Raw genomic sequence first — 22,971 nt, 5'->3', positions numbered from 1 at the left:
TACGCCTAGGAAAGTGTTGGAGAAAACTACCACGGCCAAAACACCCTCTGAACACAGAGTCCTTCACAGGGACAAGGAGTCCTCGGGGCTGGCTCTTCTTTATCTGGGTGAAGGCTGGTGGGAAGAAGGGAGATCCCATCCGATGACTTGACTGTGAGGTGATTTCAGTGGTTCCTTTCATAAAGAATTCTGTTATAAAGCGGTATAAGACCACATTAGAGTATCCCTGAGCTCTGGTCTATAAAGTGTTCAAGAAATACTGCATTTACTGCATGTGATAAGCTCTACCAACTTCAGCGGAACTTGATCGGAGCCCATCGGATTAGCCCATTGGAGACCATGGTAGAACTGTAATATTAGAGTTGTTAATAAAAGTAAAACAATGTTTGTTTTCTTTATGGAACTAAGCCCCAGGTACTATAGCAAATACTTTGACTCTAATTAAAGCTTACAAATTAAAATAGCTAATGAAAAATGCTGCATAAGAGACACTGTCTAATTTTCTAGTCATCAGTTTGCCTTTGGAAACAACTACTGTCAAAACTTTCTGGAAAACAGATGTTCAAGTACCTGATAAACAGTAACAGTGACATGACACATGGGAACTAGTTTTAAGTCGGGATGAACCTTGAATGAAATTAAAGACAAATAAAAGTATGAATTTTCAAATTTGGAGGCATTTCATAGACATCCAGAAAAATCCATAGATATACTCCATTTTCTGCCTCTTTTTTTTTTTTTTTTTTTTAAAAACTGAGCAAATCTCTTGGAGAATTCTGACCTGTGAACACTCGTTGAGCCCCCAAATTCACCTTTTTCCCCTAACAACTAAACTCTCTTTTAAGTAAATATCTTTGTTTATGCATCTACAGCGAGATGCTGTAAAATGGATATCAATATAGTGATACTTTTTCTCTTTTAGATATTTTGCTCATGCTGCTTGTTACGGTGTTTCACTAATAGCACTCAGTCCCTCCTCTTGAGTGGTATGCTCAGGAGACATCACTGTGTCAAGGATTATTATGCATACTGGATAACTAAGTGAGACACTTTGAAAGAATTGCTTGTTAATCTCTGCAGTGAATTTACAGCAGTACTGTAGATTTGTGTTGACTCTTTTAGGGTAGGCTATTGAGTGCACAGCAAACATTACAAATGCTGACGATAGGGTGATAACACAGCTTTATTTTTCTCTGACCAGTGGCCCTCCTGAAACTATTCCAAGGCCCTCAGAAGTAACTCAAAACCTTTGTTACTGAGAATGGTAGCAAAACACCTTTAATAAAGCTCATTTTAATAAGTTTTTGCCCACATCTTGTGCAAAGTTCAAGCCATCCACTGGCTGATTGAGCTATCAATTGCTTTATAATTCTATCATGCAGCTCTAAAACATTAGCAAGATTAAGTGATGTTGGAGTGATACTGATGAGTAAAAAGTGCATTAGGATTCTGAAAAGATGGTTTCTTTTTATTTGAGCTAAATGAGCTGTGGAAATGCTAACAAGATACAGTGACTATACCCATTACATACTGCTTGCTTAAGTCAACAATTTATTATGACATCTTATTAATAAATTTAAACAGAATGTGAGTTACATCCTGATGATTATTAGCAGCTACTTTATAGTTACATGGAAAACAAACCAAACCACCCCCTCCTCCCCCCCGCCCTAACATTAGCTCATAAAGTGCAGAGACAAGAGCGCATTCAAGAATCCAGGAAACACTAATAACAATAATTAAATTAGCTACACCCTGCACTGCAAATACATTTTATCTGCAATTCTTACACTGCTATATTCTGTACATAACCAGTAAGGAACACAGTAAGGGGGCAAAGCTCGCTGCAGTCAATCGGTTGCCCAAAGTCACACAAACCTCTCTCTTCCCATGTCTTGGTAGAGCACTTGCGCGTGTTCACTAAACCAGGTAAGAAAGCTCTCAAGTATCCAGGACAAGGACAGTTTTAGGCACATGATAACCTATCTTTCTAAGCTAGGCTAACCAGAAAAGGGACTCCAGGGCACAAATACAGGGCTCTGTTTCCAGTAGGAAAGTCAAAGTCAGGTTCGGTAATATGAAGCTGTAATATGAAACAAGGCCTCCGGTAACACCAGAAAATTACACAGGTTCCAAAATGCACTCCCATTCATCAGAAATGAAACTTCCATGTTGTTCAATGAAGACCTCGAATGCCAGAATAGCGCCAGAATAGCACCAGAAACCTACCAACGAACGTTTCCAAACCCAAAGCCTACCCCTGCAATGCGTTTCCTAAAGCAGCTAACCCACTTTGTGGAACATTTTCTAAGCAAACTGAATTTCCAGTCTCTGGAGTATATTTCTTGACTTTTCAGACAGTTTAGAGCCATGTGCAAAAATACCCATGCAATTGCTGCGGCGGCGTATGCGAAGATGGCATTATAGAGCACGCAGGGTCCCTTGCCTGGCAGACACACCGAAGCATATAAAGGACCTGCCCACCTCCATAGTCCTCTGTGTGAGAGATGCTTTGTAGAGATGACAGTCATCTGGCTGCTTTCTATTTTCCATTACCAAGGAACGCTGTCAAAGCCCAGAAGTTATGAACAAACCCACCATTCTTATGCTCTACAATTGCCAGAACAGGAACACTGTCAGTTAGACAGCCCCAACTCATCTGAGCCAGCACAGGTGCCCACACGCTCCAGTATCTGCATCTGCATTTTCATGTGTAAATACACAGGTCTGTACATAATCCATCCAGTCAGGAGATACTGCTGGGAAGCAGCATCAGGAAAATGCTGGTTATCAAACCTACTTTTGAAGATTTGACCCTCAATATAAGGACAGAGATAAAAAGACTAATTAGGGGAGGGTCACTGTTGTTCCTCTACCATGGATGGTCTCAAACGCCATTAAATCCTGCTGTGGCCCTGAAGGCCTAACGTTTGATGATGACGGTGCTTTTGCAATCTTGATTTAGTTAGTTCATGTTCCCTTCAGTGCAGAAATAGTAACAGACTGCAAAAGCCAACATAGAACAATCTTTCTTTAACCACCATTTTATAATCTCAGAAGGGAACGCTTGTATATTTTATTTTCTTTAACGTTGTTGCTATTGAGTTAATTGGGATAATCAGATGGACTTCCCCAATTGTTAAAAACCAGTCACAGTTGCAGCATGTGAGAAAGGTGCTGTAGCAACAACCTTACTACAATAACTTCTTGTTAAATCAGACTCCTATCCTGCAGTCATTGCTGGGCTCCAAAAGACATTAATTACAGCTGATGCAACACCCATTTTTGAAATTCCCAGTACAATTATTTTCTATCCTAAAGAAGAGTTTATTAATTGTAACACATACCTGAGGTTTGTGTTTATCAGCATTAATCAGAGTCCCACATGAAAATTTCCAGACTATAAACTGGGGGAAAAATATTCATTGTGTTTACTATTTTAAGCCTCTGAAAATTAAATTCCATATCTTATAGGGGGAAAATTTTGTGTTGTGTTCAAAAAATGCGTGGACGTGGCATTGCAGGACATGGTTTAGTGGGCATGGTGGTGTTGGGTTGATGGTTGGACTCCATCTTACAGGTCTTTCCCAACCTTAGTGATTCTGTGATTCTGTGAAAATTGAAATAATAGGAAGACCCATAAAGAGTTTAGGCAGCTGGAATAGGAGAAGCCCATTTTAGGATTAGCAGTGATGTAGCTGATGAGAATGAGCCGCTCTGGGCGAGCAGTGCATGTGAAATGTGTACATCATTGGCTTGCACCCTGCCTGGCTCTAAGTGTTGCTGCTTTCTCACTTCCCTAACCAATGAAAAATACATCCCAAAACAACAGCAATTATAATAGTAAGCAATGTAGTCATTCTGAAATATGATAGAACAGATGGCTTTCAGTTTTTCAAACAAGTATGTCATGTCACGGCACAGCAAAAAAAGAAAAAATCTCATAGATGCACAGGAGAATTATGTGATGCTTCTGATAAATGATCAAGTGCCTGGATGAAGCGGGAGGCTGCAGGAGGGCTGGGTCCCTGCAGCTCAACCCAGGCAAGATGGAGATTATGGCAGTGAGCTGGGCAATGCAGCTGGACAGCCTGACAGAACTGGGCCCCGATGGAGAGACTGCAGCTCAGCACGAAGGGAGGGAGCCACTGAGGAACAACATTACCTCCTGCACTGCTCCCTCAGGGACTGTGGCGAACAGCATTTTCGCCATCTGAGGCTGGCAAAGAAGCGTGTGTGTGAACTTTGTCACCGCTACCCCTTCTCACCTTCCCACACTGCAGTATCTTCTCCACGGGACTGCCCTTACGATCGCTTGGGGTCTTGCCGTGTATTCCTGCAATCTCATCCTGGGAGCGGGCTACACCGTTAGCAATCACAGCTATCAGCAGGTTTCGGTGGGAATAGGGTGTAACCTTTGGAGCACTTCAGGCTTTGACACGTGGTTGTCCAAGAGACCCTCCACATGCTCGTGCACTGACGTCCCCCGTTCTCCAGGTCACAGCTGGAATGGCCCTGCTATGGAGAGGGGTCCTGCAAGTGACCCCTCATCTGTCCCAGCAGACACTGAACCAGAGGGCACCAGACTGTGATTTTCTGCAAAGCACAGCTGCCCCCAGGCCTTTGGGAAAGATGTACAGCTGACAGTATTTGTTCTGTTTTAGTACCCAAAACATATTTGCCACTGGATATTTAGAGAGCTGTCAACATTGTATGAGTACTCCTTGAATAAAGGAATATTAGTTAAAGGAACAGACACCTTCCTGGGATTTCAGAAATTAGAAAGCAATGAGTAAATTTTTTCCCCCCAATAATCCAAAAGAACCACTTTCTTTGCATTGGAATGAGTGAAAAACGTGGTTTGCCAGCTCCAAAGATCATAAATATGATCTTTTTAGGATTAAAGCTACAATAGGAAACAGAGATCAAGAGCCAGAATATTTCTACTTATAAATCACCTTCCTGTTTCTCTTTTACAGCTGCTCCTGTAAAAACTAACTCCTTAAACATCGTTATGGGAAGCTTACAACAAGTCAGAGGTGTTTCGAGGATATTCTGTGCCCCAGACAAAAGGAGCCATTCCAGGAAATGGGAAGACCCGGCAGGATGAAGGAAAAGGGCTGGAGTCCTGGCAGAGGTGGTTTCCCTGCTTGGAGCTTGGGGCGACTGCCCGGTCTGACCATCTGAGCCGCTGGTGAATATTCAGCGCTGGTTTTGAATGCGACATGCCAGGCAGCGTGCATAGCTGTCACTGTCACATCTTTTAGCTTCTTGAGGCGGCTGCAGTGTTTTCTTTCCTCAAATCCCGTATAACACTTCACACTTGTCACCTACATTTCCCTCTCCCACTGAAGTGCAGGAACACTTGTTCCTGTGTGCTGACCCTCACTTGTGCACAGCTGCCAAAAGCCATCCTTGAACATACTCTCTTTCATCTTACAGCTTAAAATTTTGCCTGCAGCCATATCACTGCCTGCAGTCAAATCACCTAGGGCTGAGATCTCGTGTCAGCTCTCAGGCTCAGAAAGGTTAGGCATAGTCCGTGCTTGGATAAAGACTGCTGGGAAGCGAAACAAAACGTGACAGCCCATCTTGGAGCCCAATGGTGTTTTCTTAGCTTCTTTTAAGTCTTCCTATCACTTGGGTTAATCACGGCTTTGCATTTGTTATTGCTGCTCATGCAGCCTTTGACCCCTGAGCCTTGCTCCCTCTCTCCCTATGGACTGCAGGACCTGTGCTACGCTGTCATCAAGTGTTTCCAGTCAGCTCTGTTTTCTGTGGATGTGGCTTCCCTCTCTTTGGCTAGACCAGTTCTACTAAGCTATGTGTCAGTAACCAAGACTATCATCTTTACAAGACAGAGAAGAAATTTTCTGGTGGAGCCATTCTTCAAAACAGCAGGGCAATTCTGGTCCACTGTTATGGCATCTACAATGCTAACAGCCCTGCCGGGAGGCAGAGATGCATTACTGATAAACTCAGCTCAGCGTAAGTGGGAGGCTTGGTAAGGTCTTCATGGCCTGAATTACCTGTGAACAAAGTTGTTCTCAGTGCAGTTTCTCAGAATGCATCATCGTCTGGAGAAAGTCCGAGGGGTCATCATGGGGTGATTAACTGTAGGGGCTAACGGGATCTCCGCACTGCTGCAGAACAGGCCTGCAGAGCTGCCGCTACTCGGCACCTGACAGACTGCGCTGCCAAATCTTATCCAGTGTGGCAAGATGATGTGTGTGCATTGTACTACCTGTGGGATGATACGGCAGAAGACTTTAATGGATATTATTATTCTCTCTCAATTCCCAGCCACTGTAGAGTACAAGAAAACTACCACAGTATTTTCAAATTTCTATTTTCCTAACAATATGCTTATGTATGCAATTTTGTCTTTTAAACCTGTTATTTGTTACAGGAGTTGTTGGTCTCTCTTGTCTAGTCTGGGCCATCTTTACCTGGAAACTTGAACGAGGTAGAGCAGATGAACACTCATCAGGAAACTCCAGATGCATCCCGGCGTGAACATGAGCCAAGAAATTATCTCACTGTGGGATCCTGTAACCACTGCTTAGCTCAGGAAAATGAAATAATAGTCATGTCTATTGTTGGGTCTGAAACGTGCCACTTTCTACAGGAAAATAGGCCTCGTGCAGTGCTAAAGGCAAATACAGTGTCCATATGCCTCCAGACATCGCGTAGGAGCATTCAGAAGGACACTGATCACAAGAGGAGTGGCTCATTCTGATGCCTCAAGCGCAGGTTGATGGAGTTGTGCTCTCCAGAGCCTGTGAATGATGAAGCAGAGGCCCTGAAAGAGGATTTCTATGGAGCTCTTACTAACCCAAGCGGTCTGGGCCAGTGGGAAGATTTACAGACCACTACATGACCTTTCAAAGACTGATAAAGGTGGATTTTCTTTTAGAAGAGAACAGAGGGGGCGGTAAGGTGAGAATCAGAATGAAATTCAAAATCCAGAAGGAAAAACAGTGTTTGATTTTCCATTGTCATGCATTTAATGAGGACATATCTGAGTAAATCAGTGGCCATAAGCAAAATTCAGGGACATGTTATACCTCCTGTATACTGGTATATGTGGCTAAAAAAACCCCAAAGTATTGATGACCAGGTCCAAGTAGGACATTGTCATGGTTTCCTAACCTTGCAGTCAGGTTAAAAATAAAACCTACAGAGAATAATATCGGACTAATATGAAGTAGAGACAGGAAAGTAGTGTATTTGGTTTGACTGAAAAGCAGAGGAATAGTACAAAGCTCAAGATTTTCCTACTCTATCCTTCAGAAAGCTGATGGATATTTTAAATCAGCAGCAAAGTTATCTTTAAAAAACCCCTCACACTCACTGAAATTACTCACACATGCACAGTACTCCCAAGTAACAGTATGCCATTGAGGACAGTGGAATTTGAACAACTTTAACACTAGAGGGGTTATTTTTAGAATAATACAATACTATCACAGCATTCTGCAATACTCTCTGTGGAAGAGATCATGAAGGGGATCCTCTACCTTCTTAAGAACAAAAGCAAGAAACATGCCCTGGTTTTGTAACTGGGATGATGGAGTAGGTTGGGACTTCTGCCAGAGAGATGCAAATTTTTTTTTTTTAAGTATTTTTAAAAGGAACCCAGAAAATACACTGAACCACATTACTTTGAATTTGAAGGCAGTTTAGAAATCAAGGTTTCATGTTAGTGAAAACAATTTCTGTTAGAGAAAAGAATCTGGTTTGCATCACCATCTCGGAGGCAAGACTTTCTTCCATTCCACATCCCTATTCCTGCGGTCCTCCTTAGTTCTTCTCTCCTGCTCCCCAGACAGGGTCTGCCTTCTCTGAGCAAATGCCCCCTGAAAGTTTGCTTCTTGAGAAAATCGTACCAATGTTAAATGATTCTTAAAAGTTTATCTCTTTCTACCACACAAACAGAGGAGAGCTAGACAGACTGTTCTTGCAGCCTTTTCACTGCATTGCACATTTCTTCTGAGTGCCATATAAAGCTGACTGTCAACTGTTACCCTTCAGCACTCCCATTCTGGTTTCACAGAGCAGCACAACAGCATCCAGCCCATGACCGCAACTTCCTTGGCACCACCACAACTTCCTCGGCACCACCACCAGCTCTTCCTCTCGGAGCTCCAGTCCGTGTGCAGGCCAGAGGAGGAGGACAGGGCGGCCCTCCCTCCCGGAGCTACATCGGCAGAGGAAGAGGGGAAACGTGCCCAGCGCTACGTCCTGCCTGAGTCACCAGTGGCCACTCACCTGCCGTGAGAGCTGCACTTCCAAAAGCACTGAGGCGGCAGTATCTCGCCAAAAACGTCCTTAACATTTACAATGAGATTTTTAAAAAAATCATGTAAATGCCTTGCTCCATCCAGCTGCAGTCTAGAGGTCTTTTACAAATACTTATGAGTCCAAGTCTTTTCAATCACATTATGCTCTTTTTTTTTTATGGTGAGACACAGCCCTTTCTGAAAACGTTGCCCTTGATGTCATTCCCTCTCTTTCCAAAGACCATACCAGGTTGGTCCAATCCATCACCCCAAGACTGTGGGCAGGTGCAAGTAGGAAAGAGTTACAGAGAAAAACCCACAACCCAACCCCCCCAAAATCCCCAAATAGAGATGCCAAAGGAGCTGTATGGAAGTTAGAACAGTAGCTGCTCTGACGTAGTTTATTTGTCCTCCATGAAGTCCATCTCATGGATCAAACTTTATTATTTGGTTTAAATAACTACATAAAGCAAAGATTTAGCCAAAGCTAGAAAATTGTCAGAAGCCTGCAGCGTCTTGGTAGTGGATGTTTATCATCCTCCCCACAATATTTCTGACATAGGAAGGATGAAGGGTCCGAAGGCAGAAGTCCTAAAGAACAAACCCACCTTACCTCTGCTCTCATCCCCTGAGACTGTAAGAAGTCTCTCTCCTGTTTTCAATCCCGAATTGCAGAATTTATTTCCCGTAGAGGGAAACTAAGATGATGTGATGGACACCACAAGATTACATGTGCAGAGACATTTAAAAAAGGAAAGAAATGCCAATTCTTCTTCAAGTCTCACTAATGAGACAGGAGTGGTAAAGAACTCAGAACAAAAAATCCTAGCATCGAATTGCGTAGAGAGTGAAGACTAGTTTTTGAAAATACAGCACAATACTTCAGCCAAAGCCAGGAATGCAAAATCCAGAGCAAAAATGTAACTACAGTAGAAATGTCAAGGATTTGGGAAGCCCATGGAAACATTCGTGAGGAGGCCTGCCTGCTCTGAATCCTGTAATTCAGCGGCTCTCGCCCAGGCTCCTGCAGAGGACGGCACGATTTCAACACAAATGAACACTGTTCCCTGTTAGTGTCGCCAAGTTTATACTTGAGCATTCAGGTTAACTGGCAGTTAACTAGAAGTAAAAAGAAGAAATTGATATTGCAGACAACCTGAACAGGACTGGTAACACTGGAGAAGATGGATCAAAACTAGAGAAAAGAGGAAATACAATGACACAATGAAAATGAATTGAAGTTGAAAACATTATTTTTCAGCACACAAATAATCTCAGATACCAAACCAGAAAATACGCTACAAATTTTGGATAATGTGAAGAGCAAAACATACCAACGCTATAAAAGAAGTGCGCCTAGTTACACCTAGTACGGCCAGTATCCTCAGTCCTACAGAAAATGGAAATATATTACTGGGCAGTGATACCAGTCTTCAAATTAACAGTGCTGCGCATACAGAAGACATGCAGGATTTGCTAGACTTTAAAAACAATCAACCTTATCAAGACAACAATGAACTCAAAGGAGCTGAAATGCCACTGGAAGAACATGAAGAGACTTTGTTACCAGAATTAGGAGACAGTAATTTTGAGGCGGAAAATGAGGTGCCTTTAATTCCTTGCAGAATAAATTAAGCTGAAAACTCCCTTACAAAAGCTATATTGCACCCACCATCTGCAGAATATGCTAATGCATCACCTTTGGAGGCAAAAGAAAGTGAGGGAAAAAGCCCATCATGACAGTGCTCTTTTTCTTTCTTCAAATCTACAGACAAACTGCCCCAGCTTCCCTGAAGGCTATTAGCATAATTGTGGTGGGAAATTTCAGTAAGTCCAAAAACATAAAATAGTTTTTGATTAAAGTACTGGAAAAAATTAAAGGTAATTCAGCTTAAGTAATTTTACTCAATTAACTGAACAGCGATTTGGGTAATGGGAAGAATCAGACAGGAACCACATTTGATTGTGTCAGAGACAAACAGAACAACACAGGATATAAGCAAGAGGAAGAAAAACCAGGAAAAGTTCACTGACTGGAGCAGCCAGTGGTGTTTATGACCTGGAATTTAATTTAATACAAAAATTTGCATTTACAGTTCTCAAAACCATGTCTGCTCTCTGCAATGTACAAGTTGCAGTACTTAAAACATTTCTGTGCTTGGCTTATTACTGTTTGCTTGACAGAAAGTACAAAATCTTTTTTTATACCTGCATCTATTAAATTCTATCTTGAATTCACATCACTTGCTAAGATTTCTGGTCTTCTTTCCCTCATAAAGCACAGGTACCCAGGAAGTTCCTGGTAACAGGGACCGACGTTTGGCTCTCTCCAGGACTGGTGCCCTTCCGTTCACAGCCTGGTAGACTGCTTTTAAGAAGCCTGGGTGGCAATCCCATAACCAGTCACTGCATGCTCTCCAAACAGTTAGCTAGAGGTGCTGCTCGGAAAATAAATTTTAACACTGAAGGAGTTCTGAGCAGATCCAAAATAATCTTAACTCTTTATTTCCTTAACTTCCAAACCTGTGGGTCTGACAATTTATCACTAAAATATCACCTTATGAGGACTAGTGTCTTGGACCAGGCAATGTGTCCTCATTGGTCTTACCTACTCTGTGTTTGAGGAGAAAAATATATTGCTTTAAAAGCAAGAAACACGGTGATAAGTAAATATATACTAAGTGTTTTTTCATGGACTGCAAATACACAAGATCAGTATGCAGAGTTTATCTTATAGCAGCTTAAGAAAAAACCCACAAAACAGTGGGAAGTTTTGGGTGTTATGAACTGAGAGCAGCTTCCATGAAGGAGAAAGCGGCCCCAGGTTGATCCCTATTTCTCTCAGAAACAGGATTTCTCATAACTTGTGACTGTGTGTCCTATCCCCAACTGTTCCCAGAACAGGGATGCAGCAATGTGCCAGAAATGCCAGGGAGAGGACTTCTGATTGCCTTCAGGTCATCCTGTCTTCTACACACCTCCTGTGCTTGTATCCTGTTAGTGTATCAGGGAATAGCCTCAGGACATGGTATAAAAGTAGTCAGAAGTTTATATGCTTCCAGGGTAACTTGGCTCATCTTTGTGATGGTACGGATTTTTTTTCACATGGGAAAAAATCAAGAATTCGTAGAAAATACCTACAAAAGTCTGAAAGCAGCAAGTATTTTTCTACTCACTCAATAATAACTCAAGTCATAATCAAAGTTACGTAATTACTTAACGTTTCTCTGAATGGCTAAATGTTAATTTACTTTCCTTCTCCATTCACCAGCTCTTCTGTATTTTTTGACATACACCGTTATCTGTCTCAGGGCTTTCTGCAATGGCACTTGCCTCGGAAGCTGGGGCTTTTGGGGAAGCCATGTGAAGTCAGGGAGGTGGTTGGCCAAAGCAGAAATACCTGTTTTCCTGCTGCCTTTCCAGCTGCGCGAGGCAGGGGCACTCACCTCGGGACAGGCGTTCCAGCCCCTCATCAGCAGGGCGGAGATGGGCTTGGGGATGGAGTACCCGATGGGCGGGCGGATGTGGTGGTATGCCATGTCCGCCGCCGCCGCCGCTGCAAGCGAACAGCCCGACAGAAACCCGTTAGCAATCACACATGTTCCCAGGAAAACACAACCTATTCACTACTGAAATACACCCCAGCAGGTACAGAAATGCTGAACCATCAAACCTGTAGATAAAGACTTGTAGCTTAAAAGAGGCTTTCCAGTCCATACTGTTGTAAAGATAGCTAAGGCAGTCCATAACCCTGAATGGAAACACCTTGCTGTTAAGACTGAGCATGGGTGAAGACAACCTAATTTAGCTTAAACCCTATAAAAACAAAAGGCCTTTGGGGGAAAAAATGAGTTAACCTTCAACTCACTTTTTCGAAAATTTGTTGTCTTCATTATTAAGACAGGGTAATAGGTACACTCCAGATGCAGATAAATTAGTAACAGACTCAGCTCTCTTAAAATAACCCATGGCTAGTTCTGTTACAGTCTAAGACAAAAATTAATTCTAAGTGTTTCTTCAGTAAAAATCTAGTGAGTGCCTTTTTATAAGTGTGAGCCGCTACTGACTGAGACAAAACCGCCGAAATGTTTTCCTAATTAGTTTACAGGTTTAGTGAATCCAAATACATAGCTATTCCTTCTTGTTCCTTTTGAGCAAAATTTTTTTCAAGTCAAAACAAACATATTTTGAACCCATATCAAAAGCTAAGTAAAATCCATTGCCTGACACTTCAAAATGATGTGATTGGAGTATATGGGATATGCAGGGAACTGTAAAATTACAACCATGAGACTAACGAGAATGGTCTAATTTTGTTTAATCATATCCCATTCTCATCACAGTATTCATCATAAGAATAGATTAATTTCAGCCATTGTCTGTCCTCATTGCAGCTTTTGTCTGCATAATGATTTTTCAGAATATTAATATCAGATAAATCCTGTGATACTGTAACTATATGTAGACAGGAGGGGCAAACACAGTTTGCCTAATTTTGATTGCACTCTAACAAGGTTTTGAAGGCGTGACTCAGATACTACCAGATTCATTGTTTGCCTAGCAGACACTATAGAAAGAGGGCAAATGCAAATCACATTAAGATAGCAATGAAAAATGCTCCTTTTTTTTCTGCTAAAAGTAATGTAGGTGATATATTATCTATTGGCAAAACCTTATCTTACCAAAGTTAATAGGATTTATTCCATCAGTTTAATGCGGTCAGGATTAGAAAAAGAAAGGGAGAAACACACTGTGTGCCTCTGTATACTTCTATAATACTTCACAATGTTTGTTTGTGCCACTATTATTTGGGGTCTCCTTCCACTGCCAGTAGGCTTTTTCTTCAGCTAAAAAAATGTATCTGTTAAAAAGTACTTTAGAATGGCTGAATTAAATGACAAGAATCCATTCTTCTCAAAAATGAGCAAAACAAAAAAGAGTTTGGGTGGTCCCCAAAACTCTAAACTTAGTGATGCTTTCCAGCTCTACTATGTGATCTCCTTGAACCTCGGGGTATTTTCTGGTTTGACTGGTTGGTCAGATCCTGCCTTTCTTCTGGGTCAGAGCAACTATAAGCCATGGGAGAAATCAATGACAACTTACCTAAAAAAAATGTTATTTCAATTTGTTCTTGTTTATGGATCAGGGGAACAACTGTAGTAACTGCAGAATGTTAATTGACATCCTCTATATTGGATACCTGCATACTTATAATCATAACATGCCATTTCCTTGTGCAAGCATCATCTTTGCATTATTTTTGCTATGTGGGATGCAATGGTTCAGTTTCTGAATCTAGTTTCACACCTATAATTTCCAGACATCTATATCCCTGTGTTTCCCCACAAAGCTCTACCCAAAGCTTACATGCCGACAGTTTTACAGGTGTGAATTGTATAACATCTCTGGAAAAAAACCAAGGAAGAGGATCTTCAGATATCAGAGGGTGTCTTCTTGCCCCCCCGGGCCTTCCAAAACATCTTTTAAATGGAAGATTGTACACCAGGTAACTGCCAACATCTACTTCCACATGCAGACTGTGCCTAGAGCACAGAAGGATGCCTTTGCAGTCATGCCTTGTGCAAGCATACATGAGAGATACATAACACAGAAATAGAGAGCTGAGCCACAGTTCTCAGGAAAACAGGACGGGATCGGCCTGGGGACCATTCATGGGTTTCGAATTCCATGACAGACCCAATCATCTCAACTACAGCTCAAGCAAGTGGGCAACAAACACATCAGCGCATCTGCTGAAGAACCTGCATCCCAGCCCCACGGTCCCCAAAGGAAAGCAGTGACAGCAAAGATCAAACACATCATCCACCTGCACTGACCTGCAAAACCGCTTCCTGTTTGCTTACGTAAGCACAATCCGGCTGAGGTGATGCAGTGTTTGTGAAATACAGCTCTTGTGCCTTCTGTGCACTTCTGCGCACATCTATTTGTGCTCCATGCTCACACGGTCTCAGCCTACTTGTGAATCCCAACTGTTTCCTAAACTGGCTACAAACCTGAATGGCACTTGCAGTGTAGCCTGGGCCTTAATAATATAATGACCTGATAACGACACAGTTAATTATCAGCTGGTTGCCTAATTGCTGTATTTGAAGTATATGCAAACTCCCAGACTGTAAAAACCTCAGCCAAGAAGTAATCTCTACATTTAATAAATATTAAGTTTTGCATTCTCCAGTTACCTCTCAGAACCATCATTCTTTGTTTTTTTCACCTTGCCTATTTTACAGGTGATTGTTGAGCCCATTCAGGTTTTCTTACTAACGAGAAGACGTGCTGCAGGCTTTGGTTCCGTAGGACTACATGACGTGCACCTCAACAAGCAGTATGTTTGACTGAATGGTGAAGTGATTTAATTGGGGAATGCACCTGCTTTAATAGAGGTTCTATTTGATAAAATAAGTAGTGACTTTGATTCAATACCTATAAAAATGTTTATTCATATTCATCAAATAGAAATCTGATGAATGGATATCTTATTCAGTATAGAGCACACCCTTCTATAATTGGATACTGTACTAGATTCAGTAGAGAACATGGAATTGCTTTTAAAGGGGTGACTGACTACTTTTATTTTAATGGGTGACATCTAGCTTTCATTATAATCAAATTTTATAGTCATATATTCTTTCCAACACCTAATTATTTCAATGAGCTTCACCAGAATGGCTTCCTGGACCTCTAAGCCTGCATGAAGGAAACTATAAACCAGAAAAAAAGTCAGTGATGCATAATTAGAGTTAGTATTCTGCAGATAACATTCAAAATTTTCAGTTGTAAACCGTGACTGTTGCATCTGAAAAATCACCTGCTTTGTGACCTTGCACAAAGCCTCAGTTTCCTTATCCACGAAGGGGAAAATTGCACTTACTTAGGCTGCTGAGAGGACCAAAATTAGGTGCTAGGTGGGCTCACTTTAAGAAGAAGAGACCTGGATCAAACCTCAGCATTTTGGAAAACTGCATCCCCATGTTTGTGGGCACCAACATGGTCTTTGGAAAATGTATTTTGTAATAGGATTCAAACAAACTGTTGGTGATTTGGAGCTAAGGAAGGACTCACCACTGCAGTGGAGGACAAGGAAAGAGCCCTTCCCTAGGCATAGTGTCTCAGCAAAGAAGAGAGAGAAAATGCTTCTCTTTAAAGCTGCAGAAACAAAAATCCAGCAAGCCCATGGAACACAGGATAAAGGGACCTTATCATTCAGCTGATGTAATACATTTAAAAAAAAAGGAGGGGGGAGGAACAGTACTCCTGTACCTTTTTTAATGCCTTTTATTTCATTTATGATGCTCCCAGTGGGCTTTAACTCCTCTCAAGTCTTCTAGTCCTATCTAGACCGTAATTTGAATAGAGTAAAGCGGTTAATTCAGAATGAACGGAGATTAATGTTTGAAATCGTAACCTTATAGAAGGCTTTGATAATATGGATGATGATGTACTAGAACTGCACCCAGGAGTGTATGGTTTGATCTGCGGTTAAATGGCCGTGAAACAGGGACCAGCGGAAAAGGAACACAAACACGAAAACGATTCAGAACTGAAACCCAGGTTCACAGCTAAAGGTATTTTATTTCTAGAACCTGAAGTGGAATTGAGTCACATGTTTGGCTTCTGCATCACTTTAGCAGTTAGAAATAAAGAGATATGAAAACCAGCTAATACGATGTAGAAGGTCATGTACAAAGCTGGCACACTAATTGCTAATGATATTCATGCCAGCTGCCTTTTGCATGCGAGGGGCTGACCTTCTGAACATCACAAAGGCATCCAAAAGAGTTTAATGGAGGTATAATCTCAAAATAGCAGAAAAGTGAATCTTTATTTAATGATTCCCCCAACGGAAACAAAAAAAAAAACAAACCAAGGAAGGAATCAATAAATAAAATGTCGCATGTCTCAAAAATGACTTTGAAAAGATAAGAGCAATGCCCTAATGAGAAAAATGCATTCGATTTAATTTAGTATTTGAGTAATTTAAAAAGCAATTGACCTAATAAGGGAATAGCATATTGATAGGCACCTAAGAAACAGAATTAGACATACAGATACACACAGAGACATAGATGTATGAGCACCAAAGGACTATACATTGTTGCTGATATTTATATTCTGCTTGGGCATAAACATTTGTATGAACTAAGAGAAATTCACCTTTTTCAAGGTCAAAATGCTGCCATAGGTCCTGCTTCTCCAAACATCAGAAAATCGATTTGAAATCCATCTGACAAACTTTGCACACCTCTTCCCCCAGCAGCTGTTCTCTTTGTACCCCAAACCCAGTTAAAACACACCAAAAGATCCCCCACGTCTCACAGCCATTTCTGTTGCTGGAGTGAAATGTCTCGGGAAGGTTCCTCCAGGCTGTCTCCTGGGTGGAGAGAGCTGCACGACTGCACAGCCACAGATCCACCTCCGGCCACAGGAGGACAGACTGCAGCGGGTGGTGTCGATGGCACGGGGGTCCAAAACCTCTCTCAGAGCCGTGCTGGCTCTTACCACAACCCACAGCACTCTCAGCCTCTAACAGTTCCTGGCAGACATCAAGGGGGCAAAATCTTAGGGAGTGCAAAGTGTAGTCCTGGGAATGTTGATTTGCTGTTGCTACCCCACCACGGTTTGCATGTGCTTTCTTAAGCTACAGGAGAATACGCTCAAGGAGGAGATGTATTTTAAGTGATGTAGATCTGTAGTGAGTAATATATGTGATTATAGTGGAATAGTTCTATGCTTTTCACTGAATGCATAATCTTAGCACTTAATAACAAACTTCAGTAAGATATTGGTTAATATTATACAGTGTAGCTACTTCTCTAGTTCAGAGAAATTTAAATATTAATTCATTGAGCATCTTACCTGGTTTCAGGTGAGCAAATGGAATTTCACCTGTTAACAGCTCCCAGAGGCACAAAGCATAGCTGAAAACATCGGCTTTTATGGTGTACCTTGTACACTGGGTGAACACCTCAGGGGCCATCCAACGTAGGTTCTGCACATCAGGAAATATCAATAATACATCAGCAGTGTTTACTTCCTCATATATACATCTTTTCCTGTATTTGTATGTTTGTTTTCCTTCCTTTACTTACTTCCTTGCCTCCATTGCCCCATAAAATAACTGGTAAATTTGCCAGGAAAAATTTTCACCTAGCTTGCAAAATCTAGGTAGCATGTTATTGCACATTATACGTAACAGCATTAGTACGGTAGCTGTCTCAACCCCATAAAGCCAGGCTGACCAGGCTTTAAACATGAGAGTAGTGCCAGAATAAAAGCAGAACACCCAGCCTCAAAGTCTGGAGACCACATCATAAGGTCCAAGCATGCCACATCATAATACCAATTAACTTCTACCCCAGCTGGTAGATGGAAAAACTGACAACTGCATTGGGTTGATGCCTTCTCTCTTGGGACCTCACCGCTTTCTGCAGAAGCCCGTTTCTGAGGCTGCTTCACAAGCAACCAGCCTCTCACCGGAGTGATGAGTTCAGGGTGTTTTTGCAGATTCCTTGCGCCTCAGTAACTTAGTCTACATTCTTTCCAAGACAACCCTTCTCAGTGAGACATCATCAAACCCCAGCAGGTCCCAGGTCTGCAGCAGCAGTACTCACTCCTCACACAGTGAGTGTGTATTACAATTTGTTAAAAAGGTGATTGCCAAACCCTGGTTTTAGCATCACCCATCCTATTCCACAATTAGTCATTATGATGATGCAAACTTTCATGACCATGGAGTGACACACGGAATGCATCTGGACTAAAACTTACGAAGACAACAATACTGTCTTGTAAAGCTGACTCTTTGTGAGCAATAGGTTTGCGATGGAGAAAAGAACTCTGAAAGAAAATCAGTGTCGAATAACTAATTCCCTGTTAGAAATAGGAACCACTTGCCAGCAACGTGTGTATGTGAGTGGGGAAGGGTAGATTAAAAAAACGACACTTTACTAAGGATTTTGGGGGCAACAGAGCTCCAAAGACAACCTTATAAAGCATTATTTTCTGTTGTAGATATTATATATTCACTCATCTCTGCTATTAAAGAGGCTTGAAGGAAAAAAAAAACACCCACAGAGAAACACTAAGAGAGATAAAATACTATACCGGTTCATTTTTTCCAAGAAAAGTATTTCTAATGTCATTTTCTCCTAACCTGAGTTTGTCTCTATGTTTTATACTAAACTTGTGGAACAAAACAAGAAACAAACCCCAGGTTGTTTTGTCATATTGTCTTCATCCAGGGATTGCAAAAATCTAGATTCTGAAACAGAAAACAAAAAAAAAATTACTGTCAAGCCAATACAGATACATACCTTATTATACAAAAATCTTAGTAAAAAGTGGTTTTGTTTTGTTTTTTCTTTTAATAACTGTGGGGTTTTGAGAGTCCAGGAGAACTGTGATAGCTGTTTTTCAACAAGGATGTGTACAGACAATGAGGTTTCTGAAACCTGCATGCCAAATTCAGCACTGGCGTAAATCCATAAAGCTCCATCGACATTAATAGCAGTTTACAGCAGCTGAGGATCCAGCTCAGAATTTGTGACCTCATGGTTATTTGTACTGGTTAATATGATTGTATCTAGATTTACAACAAACAGTCACTGGGCTCTGCATTAAGATGCAATCCCACAGAAGCCTCAGTCTTATTTAATGTCAGAAAAGCAGCCCACCCAAAAATGGCAAGATCTTGCATGACTATTGTGGTATATGCTACATTTTGTGATGCAGAAGTAAGTCCCCAAGCAGGACTTAGATGCCTTTGACATATCAGGAGAATACACTTAAGCGCGCATCTCTGTGAATAAGCGTATTGCCAGTAACACTCCGGACAAGCAGCTGCTGCCGTGCGGTCCAAGCCTTGCATTCTCTCCTTGCTTCAGCAGGCTGGATAACGGCAGGTCTGGGTCAGCACCGGCTCCCTCACAGATATGGTCACGCTGCCACCACCCTCCTCCTATGTAAAGCTGATGTTCATGCATCTCTGCTGATCACATCTCTGGGGGTACTGCACCGTGACAATGGCCATGTCTTCAGTCAAGTAGTTCCTGAGGAGGCAGGTCAAACCCAGCTCCCTACACTCCACCCTTGCACCAGCAAGAATGCATTCCCATGGAGCCTGACTGATAAACACCAAGACAACGGACGAAATACGGATTCAGAAAGTATAGCCTAGCCTAATTTTGAACACAAAGTTACTAAAGTCCATAACTGAAATAGCAAGCTACATTCTGCTCTTCTAACGAAAATGAAAGAAAGCAGTCCTATCTCCATGGGGCTTGGCTGCCAACAGGCAGACTTGCACAGTAATGCCATCCTCAGATCCTGAGCACTTGCCATGAAAAAGGAGGGCACATCTTCTATGACAGGCATTTTCACTCAACTTCTTCCTCTAACCTACTGCTAGAACTTACTCAAACGGAGATGCGTCCATCTCACTGTCATCTGGGCTTCCTTCTCAGATAAACAGTGGGGTACTCCACAGCACCTGCTAACTTAGATGAGACAAAACCCAGGGGTATTCTCATCCCCAAAAAGCCTTTTGTGTCCTCTCATAATAACAAAATAAACAGCAACCTCCTCAGCATTTTCTTAGTCAGCACGTTTCATTTTAGAGAATTTGAGGTTAATTTACAAATGTTTCATAAAAATTCCTTACCTCCAAAATCAGCAACAACTGCATGACCATCCTCATACAGAAGAATATTGTGACTGGGGAAAAAAAATATTACAGGTAATTGTTTAATAGTGTCTTAAAGATTGTGAAAATTTTACAATTTTTGGTTCATAGCTAAACTCTTGAGGAGTTCAAATCACCTGCTTAACTAGATAAATGTCCATAAATAAACCACTTTTAGCTACATCTCATATTTATTGTTATAAAGTATACATTAGCTCTGAGAAGGCAAACCCAACAGCTTCATAAATGAGAATGTCAGTTTCTAATCAATACTAGAGCAAAACAATTTCTGTAATCAGTTATAGATCAAGTATAACAGTTTTATTCGATATGTGCACTGAATTGCAGTGACGAAGTGAAAAAGATGATATTTGAATATAAACACAGTGGTGGCCTTTATATAAAATCACGTGGACTGGTTCTTTTCTTTTTTAAGGCTTACATGAGTATAAATTCATAGTGGTAACTCCTAATTTATGCTGATGTATAGAAGGGAAGGAACAGATCTGAAGAGTCCATATAGAATGGATCACTAGAAGCCATAAGAAATCCATTAAGCTGGGGGAAAAAAAATGATGACACAATGGTAAGTCCTATTCAATTTAATAACCACACTTAATAATGTTACTTTCATGAGACAAAGGTACTCTATTTCTTAATTTCTTTCTATTTCTTCTTCTTTTCTTTGTTTATGAAAAGAAGACATGTCCTTCATCCTGTAGCTTATCTCAGCGTCTAGGATGAAAGCTTCTCCTTGCTTGCACTGATGGAGATTTGTCAGTTACTAGAGGTAAGATTTCAGTCCTGCCCTCCATTCGTGTTCCAGTTCTACAGTGTCCCTTTTTATAACGTCTTTGAGAGCTAGTGGAGTACACCTGAAGATGTGTGCTAAGTTACTTTGGACCTGAACTGAGTCTCAAAGTGTCAGATTTCCACCTGCTTAGTAAGTCAGGAGCACTTAGTGATTTTTTACTGTTTCACCTTACTGTCTGTGAAATGCATATTCCTTGTCATTGTTTGATGGGCATAATCCCAAGCATAAAGTATTGTTCATTATTGGACATCAAAAGAACCACATATTGCATTTATCCTTAAAAATTACACTTGCAAAAATTACAGTGCATTTTGACTGTGGTAGTGGAACTTCTTGGTGGCATCTCCTTCCAAAGCTCCCTAGGCAAATTCGTCCATATGAGGAAATTAGCATCCCTGGAGACTGGTGGTTGCAACTGTGAACGGTAGCACGGAAGGATTTGGGCAGTGGCTGGTGCCCTGTGGAGAGTGGAGCCCGCGCTGCTCAGGACTGTGGCCGGAGCTGTGGTTTAACCAAGCAGGATTTTGCGGACAGGAATGCTGTGCAGCCCAACGCTTCCGGGAAATGCTGGAGTTACTGTGCGAGGGCTGCAGAGCTGACCTGTGTCTGTTCCCTGCAGACTGCATTCAAGTTAGAAACAGTGTTGTAAAGACGCCCGTACGTACAGTCCATGGTGTACACCAGGGACACTTTGGATTCTCTGCCTGTCCAGGCACTGCTGAACTCTCTGTCCTCTGAGAATTTAATTTTCTTTTCATGTGATAGTGATGATGTCTAACCCTAAAAGAAGAAGACACTGTGTTCTCCCTGAAGCTATCAATGAACTACAGATACTTGAGCAAGTGACTTCAAGCTCTTGGTTGTCTCCGTGATGAACGTTGTATAGGAAAAGATTCAGAGCTATAGGGCAGTTGGAACTTACTTCCCTCCAAAAAGGATACGGTAAAACTCTTGTTCAGAGATATCTTATTCCTTAATAGTTACTAAAAGGATATTGCCAAGAGCCCAAATAGCTGTAATCTCTTATCTCTGCCATACCCCATAGTTTGAGAGTAAACAAATAGCCATCAAATCAAGCATGCAACATCAGTTTATAACAAATTTAACTTAACCTTCCCAGCTCTGCCTCAGATCTTAGTTATCATTTTGCAATTTCATTAAGAAGAAAAACCCCGAACTGAAAAAAAATAGAAATGAGATTCCGTTTCTTAGTTAAGCAGCAGTTGATAACTGAAATTTACAGAAGAGATTCAAAGTGTATGTCTAATTACAGTCAGGTTTTTATATCATCTTTATCTCTATAGTATACCTCAACTCTGACTATTTCTGTTTCTAAGAGAAACGTGGGAGACTTTCACAGATGATTTTCTATAACCACGTGACAGAACAGACAGCACTCTGCTCCTTGCTGCATCGTTCCTTAAGATCACGTTTACAGGAGAGAGCGGACCCAGTTCTACACTGCTTTTCACAGGAGGGACAACAAACACAGACCTTCACACGCCTCCAACCAGCTGCAGGGCTCACCCTTGGCCATACCCCCCTGCAGCGAGCAGCAGAGGAGCCATTGCCCCCTCCTCTTCCCTGCCATTGCCCCCTCCTCTTCCCTGCCATCGCCCCCTCCTCTTCCCTGCCATCGCCCCCTCCTCTTCCCCGCCGCAGCCTTGGGGCTGCCGTGGGGTGGGGTGGGCATGTGGGGCTGTTCTGCCTTTGCCTCCAGGCTGGGCAGCCCCCAGCTGTGCTGGAGAGCTGCTGTCGGCTTTCTAGAGCTGGCCAAGTGGCTCAAAGGCATTTGGCTCACAAGCAAACTACTTTCAAAAGCTCTGTAAGGTCACGAGAAAGCCAATCGCAAAAATAAATAGATACATATATAAAGAAAAGTAACCAAGAAATGAGAACGGAGTGCTTAGCAGCTCTGCAGTACTTTCTTTGAGGACTTGTGCAATTTCAGATGCTTCTTGCTTCCTCTCCAAGCGGTGAGACATGCAGGTAAAGTCGTCATGATTCAATGCACGCTGGGTTAAAGCGACAGTTCCTCTGAACTCCTCTGAACTTCCGTCTTAGCTGAGGGAGTATTTGTATTGATAATCTTTGCACTGCCTACTCGTTGCTTCAACAAGCAATGCAGTTCCCACCACCACTCATCCCGCTCTCTCCTCTACAGTCTTGTCCCAGTC

The 22,971-nt window shown here is 41.8% G+C and overlaps 1 protein-coding gene across 3 annotated transcripts in view; it reads right to left on the bottom strand.

Moving 5' to 3' along the window:
- Positions 1 to 22,971, bottom strand: part of TNNI3K (TNNI3 interacting kinase) — a 94,467-nt gene that overhangs the window by 17,005 nt on the left and 54,491 nt on the right. For 2 of the 3 annotated variants that reach the window (XM_059822081.1, XM_059822080.1), the window contains exons 18-21: positions 19,960 to 20,012; positions 18,509 to 18,561; positions 17,157 to 17,289; positions 11,729 to 11,838 (exon numbers count right to left, since the gene is read on the bottom strand). In XM_059822081.1, coding sequence (XP_059678064.1) covers positions 11,729 to 11,838; positions 17,157 to 17,289; positions 18,509 to 18,561; positions 19,960 to 20,012 — 349 coding nt within the window. The remainder of the gene's footprint in view (positions 1 to 11,728; positions 11,839 to 17,156; positions 17,290 to 18,508; positions 18,562 to 19,959; positions 20,013 to 22,971) is intronic. The other variant, XM_059822082.1, reaches the window with a different exon arrangement.

Source organism: Gavia stellata, chromosome 10 (genome assembly GCF_030936135.1).
Source record: "Gavia stellata isolate bGavSte3 chromosome 10, bGavSte3.hap2, whole genome shotgun sequence".
NCBI lineage: Eukaryota > Metazoa > Chordata > Aves > Gaviiformes > Gaviidae > Gavia > Gavia stellata.
This window is presented reverse-complemented; position numbering and strand designations above follow the sequence as displayed.